Source organism: Ranitomeya variabilis, chromosome 4, assembly GCF_051348905.1.
Source record: "Ranitomeya variabilis isolate aRanVar5 chromosome 4, aRanVar5.hap1, whole genome shotgun sequence".
Lineage (NCBI taxonomy): Eukaryota > Metazoa > Chordata > Amphibia > Anura > Dendrobatidae > Ranitomeya > Ranitomeya variabilis.
In genome coordinates this window covers 714,903,427-714,919,503 of record NC_135235.1, presented here as the reverse complement: position 1 = coordinate 714,919,503, position 16,077 = coordinate 714,903,427, and the positions used below count along the sequence as shown (strand labels likewise).

The 16,077-nt window shown below is 47.2% G+C and overlaps 1 protein-coding gene and 1 long non-coding RNA gene across 2 annotated transcripts in view; both read right to left on the bottom strand.

Annotated features, from left to right (window-relative positions):
* Positions 1-16,077, bottom strand: part of LOC143766574 (uncharacterized) — a 61,025-nt gene that overhangs the window by 11,135 nt on the left and 33,813 nt on the right. Inside the window, exons 6-7 of the mRNA XM_077254349.1 lie at positions 9,917-10,007; positions 2,067-2,224 (exon numbers count right to left, since the gene is read on the bottom strand). Of these exons, the coding sequence (XP_077110464.1) occupies positions 2,067-2,224; positions 9,917-10,007 (249 nt within the window). The remainder of the gene's footprint in view (positions 1-2,066; positions 2,225-9,916; positions 10,008-16,077) is intronic.
* Positions 6,840-8,030, bottom strand: LOC143766570 (uncharacterized). The gene is made up of 2 exons (XR_013213602.1): positions 7,074-8,030; positions 6,840-6,999 (listed from the first exon to the last, which is right to left on the bottom strand). It is a non-coding gene; the product is annotated as an uncharacterized LOC143766570 (long non-coding RNA).

Sequence of the window (16,077 nt, the reverse complement as noted above, 5' to 3'; positions counted from 1 at the left end):
AACGGTAGGCACCCCTCCAAAAAAGAAATTCATTAATTGCTGGTTTTTGTTCATGCTGCCTCACAAAAATCGGAATAAAAAGCAATCAAAAAAGTCACGTGCCCGAAAATTGGTACCAATAAAAACATCAACTTGTTCAGCAAAAAACAAGACCTCACGTGACTGTTGACCAAAATATGGAAAAATTATAGCTTCCAAAATGTGGTGACGCAAAAACTATTTTTTGCAATAAAAAGCGTCTTTTAGTGTGTGACAGCTGCCAAATATAAAAACCCGCTATAAATAGTAAATCAAACCCCCCTTTATCATCACCTTATAGTTAGGGAAAAATAATAAAATAAAAAAAATGTATTAATTTTCCCATTAGGGTTAGGGCTAAAGTAAGGGTTGGGGCTAAAGTTAGGGTTGGGATTACATTTACGGTTGGGATTAGGGTTAGGGGTGTGTCAGGGTTAGGTGTGCTTAGGATTATGGTTGAGATTAGGGTTAGGGGTGTGTTGGGAGTTAGGGGTGTGGTTAGAGTTGGGATTAGGGTTAGGAGTGTGTTGGGGTTAAGGGTGTATTGGGGTTAGGGGTGTGGTTAGGGTTGGGATTAGGGTTAGGGGTGTGTTCGGGTTAGGGTTGGAGTTACAATTGGGAGGTTTCCTCTGTTTAGACACATCAGGGGCTCTCCAAAAGCAACATGGCATCCGATCTCAATTCCAGCCAATTCTGCGTTGAAAAAGTAAAACAATGCTCCTTCCCTTCCGAGCTCTCTTGTAGGCCCAAACAGGGGTTTATCCCAATATATGGGGTAGCAGCATATTCAGGACAACTTGGACAACAACTATTGGGGTCCAATTTCTCTAGTTACCCTTAGGAAAATAAAAATTTGGGGGCTAAAATTCATTTTTGTGGGAAAAAAGATTTTTTATTTTCATGGCTCTGCATTATAAACTGTAGTGAAAAACTTGGGGGTTCGAAGTTCTCACAACACATCTAGATAAGTTCCTTTGGGGGTCTAGTTTCCAATATGGGGTCACTTGTGGGGGGTTTCTACTGTTTAGGTTCATGAGGGGCTCTGCAAACGCAACGTGACGCCTGCAGACCATACCATCAAAGTATGCATTCCAAACGGCGCTCCTTCCCTTCTGAGCTCTGCCATGCGCCCAACAGTAGTTTACCCCCACACATGGGGTATCAGCGTACTCAGGACAAATTGTACAACTTTTGGGGTCCAATTTCTGCTGTTACCCTTGGTAAAATAAAACAAATTGTATCTGAAGTAAATTTTGTGTGAAAAAGTGAAATGTTCATTTTTTTTTTTTTTTAAACATTCCAAATATTCCTGTGAAACACCTGAAGGGTTAATAAACTTCTTGAATGTGGTTTTGAGCATCTTGAGGAGTGCAGTTGTTTAGAATGGTGTCATGGATCGCCCCAAAGCAGATTTCTCTTTAAAACATTTCCCACATTCTGAACATGAAAAAGGCTTCTCACCTGTGTGAGTTCTCTGGTGCTTAACCAAATCTGATTTGTGGTTAAAACATTTCCCACATTCTGAACAGGAAAAAGGCTTCTCTCCTGTGTGTAATCTCTGGTGGCTATCAAGATACACTTTCCGATTAAAACATTTCCCACATTCTGAACATGAAAAAGGCTTCTCCCCTATGTGAGTTCTTTGGTGCGTAACCAAAGCTGATTTCTGTTGAAAACATTTCCCACATTCTGAACATGAAAAAGGCTTCTCCCCTATGTGAGTTCTTTGGTGCGTAACCAAAGCTGATTTCTGTTGAAAACATTTCCCACATTCTGAACATGAAAAAGGCTTCTCCCCTGTGTGAGTTCTTTGGTGTATAACAAGATTCCACTTCTGGTTAAAACATCTCCCACACTTGGAACAAGAAAATCTATTCTCTGCTGTGTGAATTTTTTGATGCTTAAGAAATGATTCTTGGAGGGGAAAATGATTTCCATATTCTAAAAGTCAAAATGGTTTCTTTACTTCAGGACCAATTTGTTTTTTTAATGCTTATTTTGTGACTTTGATTTTCCTTAGTAGTCGGTAATGAATCAGAAGACAGGACCTGTTTCAAAAGATCAGACGACAGATCTTTGCTGTGAAGGGATGATGGTATATCTGGAGTAATGGCATTCACTTCAATTGTATCCTGTGGGATCTCAAGATTATCTGATTTAAAAACTGAAGATGTCAGCTGCCCCTCTGATTGCCTGGTGCAGTCATCTGTTAAAAATAAAACCAATTAGTTTTCATAAAAAAATCCTTGAATTTTACATATTTTAACATTTGTACGTAAACTATCCACAACATGACAAGTTATGTTGAATACGTAATTATTCACTAAGACAATGACAGCTCACAGTCTAATAGAAAACCTCATAGGATGAACCAGTAGAGCGTTGTGTTCAACTGATTGTCCATTCTGCCTCCGAAATATAGAGTAAAAAGTCACCAAACAATGTTATGTTGAGGAAAATCGTAGTTACTTACCGATAACGGTATTTCTCTGATCCCATGATGGCACCACGGAGAGAGGGGTCCGCCCCCAGGGACAGGAAACCTACAGGTGAAAAAGGGCGTACCTCTCTCCCACATCAGTTGGTTAACAGAGCCTTATACAGAACTTCAGCTGCAATTTGATATTTACACAAATTAAACTTAACAATTTTTTACTTAACAGAGGCACCGTGACTAAAGGTAACTAACTATACATTATAGTGTGCACACCTGTGTGTGAAAAGGGAGGGAATATACGGGTGCCATCATGGGATCAGAGAAATACCGTTATCGGTAAGTAACTACGATTTTCTCTATCCCCATGATGGCACCACGGAGAGATTTACATAGATTGTAATTTTTTAGGGAGGGACCACTGCCTCTAGAACCCTTCGACCAAAGGTGAGATCAGAGGAGGTCAAGTCTAAGCGGTAGTGTCTGAAAAATGTAGACTGGGAAGACCAAGTGGCCGCTCTACATATCTGTTGTATTGAAGCGCCCGCTCTTTCCGCCCAGGATGATGCCACTGCTCTGGTCGAGTGCGCTTTTATATTCTCCGGGATGGCCGTCCCGCTGGAAGAGTAGGATAGGGCGATGGCATCTCTTATCCACCTCGCTAGCGTAGCTTTTGACGCTTTCTGTCCCTTCCGTGGACCCTGGAAGCAGACAAACAGAGCCCTATCCTTCCTGCACTCTCTAGTGGCTGACAAGTATTGGAGTAGGCACCTCCTAACATCAAGGGTATGTAGTGTTTTTTCTCCCTCATTCTTGGGGTTGGGACAGAATGAGGGCAGGGAGACCTCTTGTGTCCTGTGAAATTGAGACGCGACTTTTGGGAGGTAAGCCGGGTCCGTTTTTAGAATGACTCTGTCCTCAAGAATTTGAGTGAAGGGAGGGCCCGCGGACAATGCTTGTATGTCACTAACGCGACGGGCTGAGGTTAGGGCCACTAAGAGTGTTGTTTTTAAAGATAGAATCTTTAGGGGTGCGTCTGCCAAGGGCTCAAAAGGAGATTTGGTTAGTGCATTTAGAACAAGGTTTAGATCCCATGGAGGGGCATTATGCAAAGGAACCGGTTTTAATCTACCCGAGGCTTTGATGAATCTCACGATCCATCGGTTTCTGGCTAGATCATAATTATATAGTGCTCCCAAGGCTGCTACCTGAACTTTTAGAGTACTCGTAGCTAGCCCTTTTTCCAAACCCTTTTGCAGGAATTCGAGAATCTTATCTATTGGGATTTCCCCCCCTGGGTCAACCCCTGATACAGACATGAATTTTTTCCACACTTTGCCGTATATTTTGGTGGTTACGGGTTTCCTACTCTGTAGTAATGTGGACACCAGGTTGGATGAAGACCCTTTGCTGCTTAATAGCTTCCTTTCAAAAGCCAGGCTGTCATATGTAGGCTTTTCACATTGGGGTGACACACTGGGCCCTGGGATAACAGATTTTGCGTGTCTGGTAGAACCCACGGACTGTCTAAGGACATCTTTCTCAGCCAAGAAAACCATATCCTGCGAGGCCAGAATGGAGCTATGATTATCACTGTTGCTCCCTCCTCCCGAATTTTCCTCAAGACTAGGGGAATGAGGGATATTGGAGGGAACGCGTAGGAGAGGCGATAGTTCCAGGGGACTGTGAGAGCGTCCAGAGCTACTGGCCCTCCCCGGGGGTCGATTGAGCAGAACTTCCTCACTTTCCGATTCTGAAAGTCCGCAAATAGGTCTATTTCTGGCTCTCCCCAACGTTTCACTATTTGGTTGAATACCGACTGTTTCAGCTCCCACTCCCCCTGTCTCAAGCGTGTTCTGCTGAGGAAGTCTGCGGTCTGGTTTTCTGAACCCTTTATGTAAAGGGCTGTTAGGGACTTCAGATTGTGTTCTGCAATGTAGAAGATAGACCGGGTTTCTTCCATCAGTGTTTGTGACCTGGTGCCCCCTTGGTGGTTTAGGTATGCTACCACTACCTGATTGTCCGAAAAGACTTTTACGTGGTGGGAGCGGATGATGTTTTGGAAGTGTATTAGGGCGAGTTTTACCGCTAGCAGTTCTTTCATATTTGATGAGGTTAGCTCCTGATTTTTGTTCCAGTTCCCTTGTGTCACCTGACCGTCTATATGAGCACCCCACCCCCAGGGGCTTGCATCGGTCGTTAGGATTTTCTCTGTTGGTAGTGACCAGGGGACCCCCTTGGTAAGATTTATCGGATCTGCCCACCACTGTAGGGAGTGTATCGTAGTTGGTGATATGCTTAACCGCCCGTCTAAATTTCCTCCCAGACACAGGCTTGAACTTAAAGTCTCCCATTGTAAGTCTCGGGAATGGCATTGTGCCCACTGCACTGCCGGGATACAGGATGTCATGGAGCCCAGCAGGGACATGGCTTTCCTGAGTGTGGTGACTGGGGATGATGACAACTGTACCGCTGCCTGTGTCATCTTTTGAATCTTCCCCTGAGGAAGATAACACGTTTGTGTGGTCGAGTCGAGGACTATCCCCAAGTACTCCTGTACCTGTGATGGGACTACTTTGGATTTGGTAAGGTTCAACAGCCAACCTAGGCTTGACAGAGAAGTCATAACCAAATCCAACTGCTGTTTGCAGTGATGGAATGATGTCCCTGCCACAAGGAGGTCGTCCAGGTATGGGACTATCAGGATATTCTGCTCTCGTATATGAGCCATCACTTCCGACATTAGTTTCGTGAATACCCGGGGTGCGATAGCTAACCCAAAAGGGAGGGCCCGAAACTGATAATGTTTCACCTCCCCCTGGATATTCACTGCCAGCCGGAGGTACTTTTGATGATCCTTGTGGATCGGTACATGATAGTATGCATCTCGTAGGTCTAGAACAGTCATGAAACACCTGGGAAAGAGTATTTTTACGCAAGATTTTATTGTCTCCATTTTGAAGTGTGGGATCTCGAGAAAACTGTTTAACTTTTTGAGATTTATTATTGTCCTGTATGATCCATCTGGCTTCTTTCGGAGGAAGAGGGGAGAGTAGAAGCCCATGCCTCTTTCCTGGTGAGGGACTTCCTGTAGGACTTCCTTCTGGACTAGGCCTAGAATCTCTTCCTGAAGAGCCGACTGTTCTTGAGACTGTCTCTGTGGTGTCACCATGAAGAGGTTGTTGGGGGGAATGCGGAACTTTAGCTTGAGCCCTTCTCGTACTATGCCTAGTATCCAGGGGCTGCTTGAAATTTTTTCCCAGGCTGGGAGGAACTCTGTTAGTCTCCCGCCAACCTGGGGGACACCTTCATTGAGTTTTCTTGTTGTCGGGAGTGGGTTTGTTGAATAGGAACCCTCTGGTTTTATTTCTTTTTTCCTCCCATGTTTCTTTGTTCCCTTTCGGAGGTTTTCTCCGCATAAATTTTTTATTCCGAAAGGAACGTCTGTATGATTGGTTGGGGAAACCAGGGAAAGACTTTTTCTTGTCCTCGGCTTTCTCGAGGATGTCATCTAGCGTTGTGCCGAACAAGAATTCCCCCTCACAGGGTATTGAACATAGTTTTGTCTTTGTCTGAAGGTCCCCTGGCCAACATTTTAGCCACAGGGCACGTCTTGCGGCGTTCGAAAAGGCGGCAGCCCTGGCTGCTAGTCTGGCTGAGTCTACAGATGCATCCGCCAAAAAGGCTGCTGCACCTTTCATTACGGACACTGATTTTTGAATCGTGTCTCTAGAGACTTTTCCTTTTAATTGGGAATCCAAGTGCTCAAGCCACACCATTAGCGCGCGAGCTGTGCAGGTGGCCGCGACCGCTGGTTTAAGTCCGCCTCCTGCCGCTTCCCAAGAGTTTTTTAGAAAAACCTCGGCTTTTTTGTCCATCGGATCTTTTAAGGTACCCATGTCCTCAAAAGGTAGGGCAAACTTTTTTGAGGCCTTTGCTATGGCCACATCTAATTTTGGTGCCTTACTCCAGGATGAGCAGGCTGGGTCATCAAACGGGTATTTTCTTTTGGGGGTGAGGAGAGCTTTTTTGTCTGGTTTTTTCCACTCTCTTTTAATTAGAGAGTGAATTTTCTCATTTACTGGAAATGCTCTTTTTCTTTTTTGTTCCAGACCGCTGAACATTATGTCCTGCGCTGTTTTTTTAGGTCGCTCCTCCACTAGACCCATTGTTGCTCTGACCGCTTTCACTAAAGCGTCTGTTTCGTCGATAGGGAAGCAACTGCGCCCCCCCTCAGAGGATACTGAAGAGGTGTCAGAATCTGACGAATTATTCGAGTCAGATAGTTCACTCTCTGACTCGTCCGCACTGGATACGGGGGACTCAGGTGTTTTCTTATGTTTTTTCTTTGTGGCTTTAATGCCTTTAATGGCACTTTCCACCTGGCTTTTTATTAGTGACTTTAATTCGGATGCAAATGATGGGGTTTCCTCCTGAATCGTCTTTTTTATACAGACGCTGCATAGTCTCTTCTCCCAGGAGGAAGGCAGCTCGTCTGAACATATGGCACATTCTCTGTGCTTAGTTTTGGCTGTACTTTTCCTCCCCTAGAACAGAAAGAGCCCTACATTAAAGTCAGCACTTTCACGTAGATCACTCACCCCCTGTGGATCAGAGATACCGTCTCAGGCCTGGTGACTGTATCCGCTGGAATCGTCGCCGGCCGTGTGGTTTTTGCAGACCCCCGACTGCGTTGAGACTCTGATCGTCCGCTGCTGCTGCGCTGTACAGAGGACGAGTTTCCTTTGCGCTGCTGCTGTGGGTGCAGACGCCGCTGCACTTGTGCCTGCTCAGGAGATCGCTGGACGGCTTCCTGCATAACCTGCTGCTCGCTTTCGCTCATGGTGGCCTCCGCACTGTAAGGTGCACTTGGAGTTTGAATTTGCCACCATTTTCCCTGTGCTGGCGTTGCTTTTATGCATTAGTGCCGGCGAAACCGGAAGTGACTGTTTGCGCATGCGCCCGCCCAACTTCCGGTTCTCTGCCAGCTTCACATGAGGGAATGAATGTACTGGGACGCCGGCGCGCGCGCAGTAGCGCTGCGTTTTCGCGATGATGGCGCCGGTGAGCGCACCAGCGCTCCATTACCGACGCCCACACCGATTTACCGGTAATTACGCCGGTGTCCTCTGGCCCGTCTTACTTGGCCTTTTATGGAAAGATAGCCGCCGCTACCTCCATATTATCATTAAGAGTCCTCCGGTGACCGCCGTCACCTGCTCCTTACCCCCCCTCTCTTTTTTTTTTTTTTTTTTTCATGGAAGGCAGACTGGATCCTTTCACTGCCTTCCTCCACTCACCCATGAGGCCCGCCGACCCCTGTGGTGGTGCTTCAGGAAAGGGAGAAAAAAGAGAGGAAAAAACCGCTTGATCCAGCCGTAACAGGGCGCCCCCTGTTAGAAAGTCGACTGCATCAGCCCCTGGAACTCCACGAAGAATCCTTCAGGTACGTGCTGTAGGTTCCCCGTCAGGGACAGGAAACCAACTGATGTGGGAGAGAGGTACGCCCTTTTTCACCTGTAGGTTTCCTGTCCCTGGGGGCGGACCCCTCTCTCCGTGGTGCCATCATGGGGATAGAGAAAATTACACCAATAAACCTTCTACTCATCTCCCAAAAAATCAATTCCATCATCTGTCAGTGAAAAACAGGTTTGTACATTACAAGTGGCTCAAAGGCTCTTGAAAAGCACCATGGCTTCAATACACCAATCCAGCAATATCCGCTCTCCCAAAGTCAAATTTTCCCCTCGCTTCTGAGCCTTGCAGTGTGCCCAAACCATATTTAGCATCCATGTATAAAGCACGTGTAAAGCGCCATGGAATAAATGGCGCTATAAAAATTAATAATGATAATAAATAATAAATTGCTATAGTGATAAGAACCCACTTAATTTACAATGCGTGTGTCTCCTGGAGCACAATCTGGGCACTGTGTGTTGGGTAATAAAATGGCATATTTGCAATTTTCACTCTCCAACATCCACTGCGCACTAATTTCTGGAAAGTGGGTCTGGGGTCAACATAGTCACTACTACAATACATTAATCCCCTGAGGGTTATAATTTCCAAAATGAAGTTAATTTATGGGGATTTCTACTGCTCTGGTTTTCTGCCATTTTCTCATATTAGGGCTTCTGCATATGGTATGTCCTATCTCCTCTGGGATCTGCTGCTGTGATGTCTGGTTCTGTTACCAGGCATGACCTTATTCATTCTACATGAGGCACTGGTTAATAGAGGAGACATCAAAAAAAGAAGCTCTGGGCGACGCAGGCTCTGCCCTGCCACTAAGATTAGGGTACCTGGGATTTGTAGTGCCATCCAATCTGGCAGTATGGATGTGTGTTGTCCAGCTCCCTGCTCCAGCCAGTTGGAAAGCACCACACCCTCCTAAAGCTCAAAGCATATTGCTGGACGCTGTCAGATACAGCCTTCTCCTCTGGTTAATTCCTCTGTGCTCCTCTCCAGGCTTGTTTATTTGTTTCCTGTTGTGACCTCGGCTCGCTTACTGACTACTCTTGTGTCTTCTGATTTTGTATTTTCTCTGCTCTCCTGGTACTGACCCGGTTACCTGACTATTCTTGCTACATCTCACATCACATAACAGAAGGTAACACCATGGTCAAAGCCTAGGGGTCTCTGTCTGGCTAAGATCAGACCCAAGTAGAAGGGTTAAAGTATGATGAACAAGGCAATCCCTGGGATCTGTAAAATGGAGTAGATAGCGCCAAGTCCTTTCATGGTGGACATCTTTTGAGCTGCCAGGTGACCACGAACAGTGCCCCCAATGCATCGTATCCACAAACTATTTCTGCAAGACCTGCAGTCAAATAGCTAAATAGCTTCTTAACCGTGCCATGTGCCCAGACAGTAGTGTACAATTGTATATAGGGTACTGTCACATTCAAGAGAAATTGGAAAATAATCTGTAAGGTCCATTTGTTTCCTATTATCCTTTGTGAATAATTCCAAAGTTATCACTACAAAGTGACACACATCAGGTTCGAAAAATTGGGTCCTGATTAGGAACAAAAAAGGACTGCAGGAAGTGGTTAAGTCAAAGGATTTGAGCAGTAACTACTGTAGTCAAAAACTGTGACTAAAGACAATAACACATTTACTGAAATAATCAAACTCAACAGTCTTCATCAGTAATAAATGAGTAACTAGTGGTGAAACCTCTGGGGTAATTAGAGTATGGGGCTCTTTCAAGCTAAACTATTATAAGGACCAATGGTAGATGTCACATCAGTTTCAAGAAGAAATATTAGACATTCAAATACTTTTTTTATAACAGTTTAGAGCTGATGTGTCAAAGTTTGGATGGAGGAGAATGTTGAGGTCTAGAGGCAAAATGGTGATCACACGATTGTGATACAACCGGGCTATACAACCGATAAAGCAGCCATAGCCGGTGACTAAGAAGAATCTGTGACTTCTCTGCATTTAGTGGATACTACTTACCTGGGTAGTCATATGTAGGAATCTCATCTTTACACCGCTCATCACCCCTCATATATGTCTCTGTAGTATTAATATAGGTCAGATCTTCACCCTGAAACAAATATTGTAAAAGTCACAGACAGATGAAAAGAAAAGATAGTCACGTCTATGATCAGCTCTAATCCTGCCATTAGTTCCGCCATCAGAGCATTACAGCCCTTACTGGCGAATAGGGCCTGGCGAGCAGAGGGGACCCGCAGCAGGTCGCCTCTTCTCTTTGGGCCCCAGAGGCTCAACTGATCAAGAAAGGCCATACGGGCCCCTGGGCCATCAAGGGAGGCCGCCATGACGGGATCACATGGGAACAGCCAGCGCCACAGGGGGGGGTTAATAAGCATTATGGGGTTAACACGGGCTGCGTGGTGAGTTTTTTTTGAATTTGGGAAGGGGAGGGATCAAACAGGGGAGAACAGGAGGAGCTGTGGGGGCGGTGAGCTTGTCGGGCGGGAAAAGAGATAACCGCCTATTACACCTCGGTCACTTCACCGGAGCATTCACTCACCTGCCTGTTTGTGAGAGAACGAAGCTTCGGTCTGCCGACATGGAGGTGGACGCACTCCTGCAGAGCCTCCAAGACGCGGCCAGCACGCAGGGTACTGCGTGGCTGCAGCAAAACGTCAGCAGCCTTCTCCAGGGGGTGGCGGCTGGATCTCCCCAGGTCCCCATCGGAGGGCGCCGGCTGCGGCGGTCCCGGCCGCTGGCACGCCTAAGCCCTGACGTCCCCCCTCGGGCCCGACGCCGAATTAGGAGCCCCTCCGGGGACCCTCCAGCTAGTGGCGCGTGCCGCGGGATCACAGGGTCCCGAGGGCGAGCTGGGAGGAATCCTGGCACCCAGCGGGGTCCGCAACAGGGGGAGGCGTCGGCCTCCTCCTCAACATCAGGAACGCGCAGAGTGTCGGGACCAGGAACGGCCGGAGCCTCTGTGTCAGGTGAGCCGGCTCGGCGAGTGGCAGACAGGAGATGCCCGATACGGGGGCCTGCTCCACAGGCGCCTCAGCGGGGGGTGCATCGCGGGCGGCTGTCAGCCGGCTCTAGCAGCGCCGTGGTTCCGGCTGCAGTGAGGGACAACAGAGGGCCGAGTGTAGCGCGTGTCCCGGGGCCGCCGGTCTGTGCTGCGCAGACATCAACCCCCCCTTCCACAAGCAGTGACCATCAGCGGCGGCAGTCCCCGGATAATGCAGGCTCCTACTCCCCGGCACAGACTGTCGCAGGTCCTCTGGGAGCGTCAAGGAGAGCGTCTATCAACAGCTTTCACATGGATCATGGAACATCAGACCACGGAAGGATGACAGAGGACGGGAGATTACATCAGGCTACTGGATCGTCGGCTGCCGGGTCCACAGCGCTCGGGCAGCTTGGTGAGGACACTTCTTTATATTATCCCCCTTTGTTGACTTTGCCTGGGAGTGGTAGTCAGGATGGGGTTCCTGGGGGGGTCAGCGGGGGGTTAAATATGCTTTTCCACAGGCTGAGAGAGTTAGCTTTCCTGTGGGGTTCTGGGGGTGGTCAGGTTGTTGCCTCCCCATCTACTGCTTGGTTGGGTGGTACGGGTAGGATCTCTGGGCAAGGGGGCACGCTTGGGGAGGTCTCTAATGTGCCGGCTAGGGATGTATCGGCGGGAAGTTTAAGGAACGAGGGTGGGGGGGCCAATACGGCCATTTCCTCAGCTACGGTATCGGCGCCTAGCCATGCAGGTGACACGGAAAAAGATGATACAGTGAGGTTAGATGATACCGCACGCGGTGAGGTCTACGTTTGTTTCGAAGGCCCTTTAGGCGCTCATCTTAAAAGCGAGATTAGGGAAAAAATATGGAAAGGGGAGTACGTGGAAATTTTTTCTTTGTTGCCCCTGGAACGGTTTAACTTAGACAGGCCGAGATGAGAGGAGTCAAAGAAAGAGGATGAAGAAAAGAGGAGGTACAGATTGATTCCGCAAACTTTTACAAATTGGCTTCAGGCATTTGCCATTTTGGCCAGTGTAATAGGTGAAAAGGCTCCCGAAAATTGTTCAGGATTATTTTGCTATATGGACGCTATAGGTGAGGCTTACCGAGTGTATGGTGGTTTAGGGTGGTTGAGATATGACGAACAGTTTCGTCAGAGGAAGGCAGTCAGGCCTAGCATTCGGTGGGACCATAAGGATATAGCACTTTGGATGCGGGTGATGGTACCATCCAGAACAGGGAATAGCACTCAGTCCTTTCCCGGGAGCGCGGGGGGCTATAGCCAGTGAGGACATCCAACGGCCATGCAGAAGGGTTTGTGCTTCGCATTCAACGAGGGGTCTTGTAGATTTGGCGCAAAGTGCAAGTTTAAACACGAGTGCACAATCTACGGTGGCACACATGGATCATCGAAATGTTTCAGGGGAGGCAGACAGAGGAGCGGAGGGAGTTGAAAAAAGGGGTGACACCAATTCGGCTGGGAGAGATGGTGCATTATCTAAATAGATACCCAGATAGGATGGTGGCGAGGTTGTTGGAAGACGGTTTCAGGGACGGTTTTCGAATCCCATCTGTTAATGCGGCAGCAAATTTTTCTAAAAAGAATTTAAAATCGGCTAGTTTCCTGAGGTTGTGACGGAGAAGTTAGAAAAAGAAGTCAGTCTTGGCAGGATGGCAGGTCCGTTTGATTGTCCTCCCCTACAGAATTTGAAGGTATCGCCACTAGGTATAGTCCCAAAGAAAGAACCCAATAAATTTAGGATGATACATCATTTGTCCTTTCCTAGGGGATTGTCCGTGAATGACGGCATTGATCCGGAATTGTGCTCGGTGGTTTACACTTCTTTTGATGCAGCTATGCATTGGGTTCGGATGTGCGGTCAGGGAGCCAAGTTAGCGAAGACAGATATTGAAGCGGCGTTCAGGCTTCTACCTGTCCATCCTGATAGTATGCATTTGTTAGGGTGCTATTGGAATGGAGGTTATTTTGTTGACCGTTGTCTTCCCATGGGGTGTTCCCTATCTTGCGCGTATTTTGAAACCTTCAGCACCTTTTTGGAATGGGTGGTAAAAGACGTGTCAGGTTTAAATGCATGTATACATTACCTGGATGATTTTTTGTTCATAGGGGAGGCTCAGACTGCTGACTGTTCAATACTATTGCATTCAATGGAAAAGGTTGCTAAGAGTTTTGGGGTCCCATTAGCTGCAGATAAGACAGTGGGCCCAGTTACTGTTTTGAGTTTCTTAGGTATCGAAATTGATTCGTTGGAAATGGTTTGTAGATTACCAGCGGAAAAAATTGGCGAGTTGCGTGAAGAAGTGTTGAGGGAGCACAAGGCGAAGAAATTGAGATTACGTGAGGTACAGTCGTTGTTAGGCAAGTTAAACTTCGCTTGTTGGATCATGACGATGGGCTGAGCAAATTGCAGGAGGCTATCATTGTCAACAACAGGTGTAAAATCTCCCGTTCATTTTATTAGATTGAGAAAAAAGAGTTACGAGATGATCTTGCAGTTTGGGCGAGATTTTTGGAGGATTACAATGGTAAGTCCATTTGGATTGAGCCGGTAATAGATGCAGACGCTTTGGATCTGTTTGTCGCAGTATTCGACGGATGCGGTTTCGGATTGTTTTTTCAGGGTTCTTGGTTGTTGGCCGAATGGCCTGTTTTTTGGAAGGAACACGGGTGGTCAGCAAATCGTGTGCTGACGCACTTGTTTCCCATTTTGGTGGCCTTGTCGTTATGGGGCAAGGTTATCATGAACAAAAAGATACGTTTCCCATGTAGGTCAGAAAGCGAGGCGAGGGTGATAAATTCATTGTCAGCGGATTCCCCATTAGTGGTTAAAATTTTGCAACATATGGTCTTTTTGGGTTTATCGTATAACTTGTGGATCGTAGCCGAAGTCAGGTCATTGGAGAGTAACCCAGTTGTTGTCGCTCTCTCATCTCCAGGAGGAACGTCTTCGAGAGCTGGTGCCTCAAGCGAAAGCAGCGGGCATGGAGTGTCCGGTAGAGTTGTGGAATCTGCCTGGCGGGCTTTAGATGGTTTATTGGTGAACTCTCTATCTGTCAGGACCTGGAAGCAATATGATCATGCATGGAAGGTCTGGGAAGATTGGAACGGTTGTATAGGGGAGTGTTTACAGGATGAACCCAGATTGCTTTTGTTGATTGGACACCTAAAAGAAAAGGGTTGGTCCGTTTCTAAATTGAATAAGATGCTAGCAGGGCTAGCTTTTGGTTTTAAGGCAAGGGGTGTCAAGGATGTGACAAAATCGTTTTTGGTGTGTCAGGCGTTAAAAGGGTGGAAAAAGGGTTGGAAAGTCGAGGACTCGAGACGTCCGGTTTCGTATGAGGTGCTTTTGGTTTTAGGCGCACAGTTGCCGACGGTATGCTTATCGCAATGGGAAATTGACCTTTTCAGAGTAGCTTTTGCATTAGCCTTTTTCGGTGCATTTCGCCTCGGGGAGTTGGTCAGCCCCTCCAAATTAATGAAAGGGGGTGTACGGAGGGAAGATGTTAAGGTGTTTGGTGACAGGGTAGAGATTTTACTGCGGTCTTCTAAGACTGATGTTTGAGGTAGAGGGTGCAAAGTGTCTTTGTTTGCGGTTCCACGTTCCATTATGTATCCAGTATTGTGCGCAAATAATTTCATTAAACGCGAGGGCGTTTTATCCAACCCCTTTCTGATACACGAAGATGGGTCTTTTTTGTCGCGATTCCAGTTTATCGCAGTGTTTAAACGGTGTTTGGCAGCTGGGGGTATTTCGTCCACAAATTACAGTGGACACTCGTTTAGGATTGGGGCGGCGACTGAGGCGGCCAGAAGAGGTCTAGGTGAAGAAGCGGTCAAGAGAATTGGTCGGTGGGAATCAATCAGATTCAGATCTTACGTCCGCCCGGATTTAGTGGATTAGGATTTATATGCGTTGTGAAGGAATTTTTCTTAATTACATTTTTTGTTGTTTGTTTTAGGCAATACATCCCGTTTGGTCTGGATTTTAGGACATTCTTTTGTGTTCTGGGCGGCATTGAGGGCAGAGGTTCGGCCCGACGGGCGGCAGCTGGGGTTCCAGAGAGATTCTGCGACGTTGCGTTGGATCGGGAAGCGCGGGATGGTCTGGAGTCAATTCTTGCCGGAATTTCACCGATTTGTACGTTTAGACCGGGCCCTGGATTTGGTGGTGGTGCATTTGGGTGGAAATGATTTGGGGAAAAAACCTTACCGGGAACTCATAAAAGACATAAAATTTGACATGTTGCGGTTGTGGGCTTCGTTCCCAAGGTTGATTGTTGTGTGGTCTGACATTGTCCCTCGGAAGGTGTGGCGCGGGGCTAGGTCGGTTGAAGGAATAAACAAGGCAAGGATCAAAGTGAATAGGGCAATTTCACGTTTCAGGTCACGAAACAGAGCAGTGGTTGTTCGGCACGTTAATTTGGAATCCGGAAAAGGGGAATATTGGAGGTCGGATGGGGTTCACTTGAATGCGGTGGGGACGGACATGTGGTGCTTGGCCATTCAAGAGGGCATTGAAACCGGGCTGAAAGTTTGGAGGGACATAAATGTTTGAGGTGTCAGAACATTTATGTTGGTGGCGGGGGAGGGAGGTCCTCGGAGTTGGTGGAAAGGGCGTTGGAGGATTGCAGGGGGGGGGGATCTATATTGGTCCTGGACTCCCCCGGAGTGGATTATGAGTGGATGTGGCCAATCAGTCGGTGGAACGGATAATTATGGGACTTGGTATTTGTTGGTTTTGGCCGGGCTAGTCATTAGCTGCCTCCGAGCTGGTGCTTTGCGGCTGGGGTAAGACTAAGCCTGGAGGCCAAAAGGAATATTAAAGGTGAACTTTGGAAATACTTAATTTGGGGCTTCGAGGACCATCCCTTCCGAGTTTGGGTTGTTGTTTTATTTTTGTAATTGTATGTTAATAAAAAAGGCTGCTGTGGCCATTTAATCCAAGATTTGGTGTTATGTAATTTTTGGGTATTTTATTTAATGTTATTATAGGTTGGGGGGGTGGAATAGATAAAAGTTGTGGGAAATAGGGTATAGTCATCACAGGCGCTTGTGAGTCAAGTGTACCCCACACGTCATGCATCGTCAGACGCACGGCAAGTTAAAATCTGTTGCCTTGCGGGAGATCATAAGCTGGCAGCTGATGTCAGAGGGCA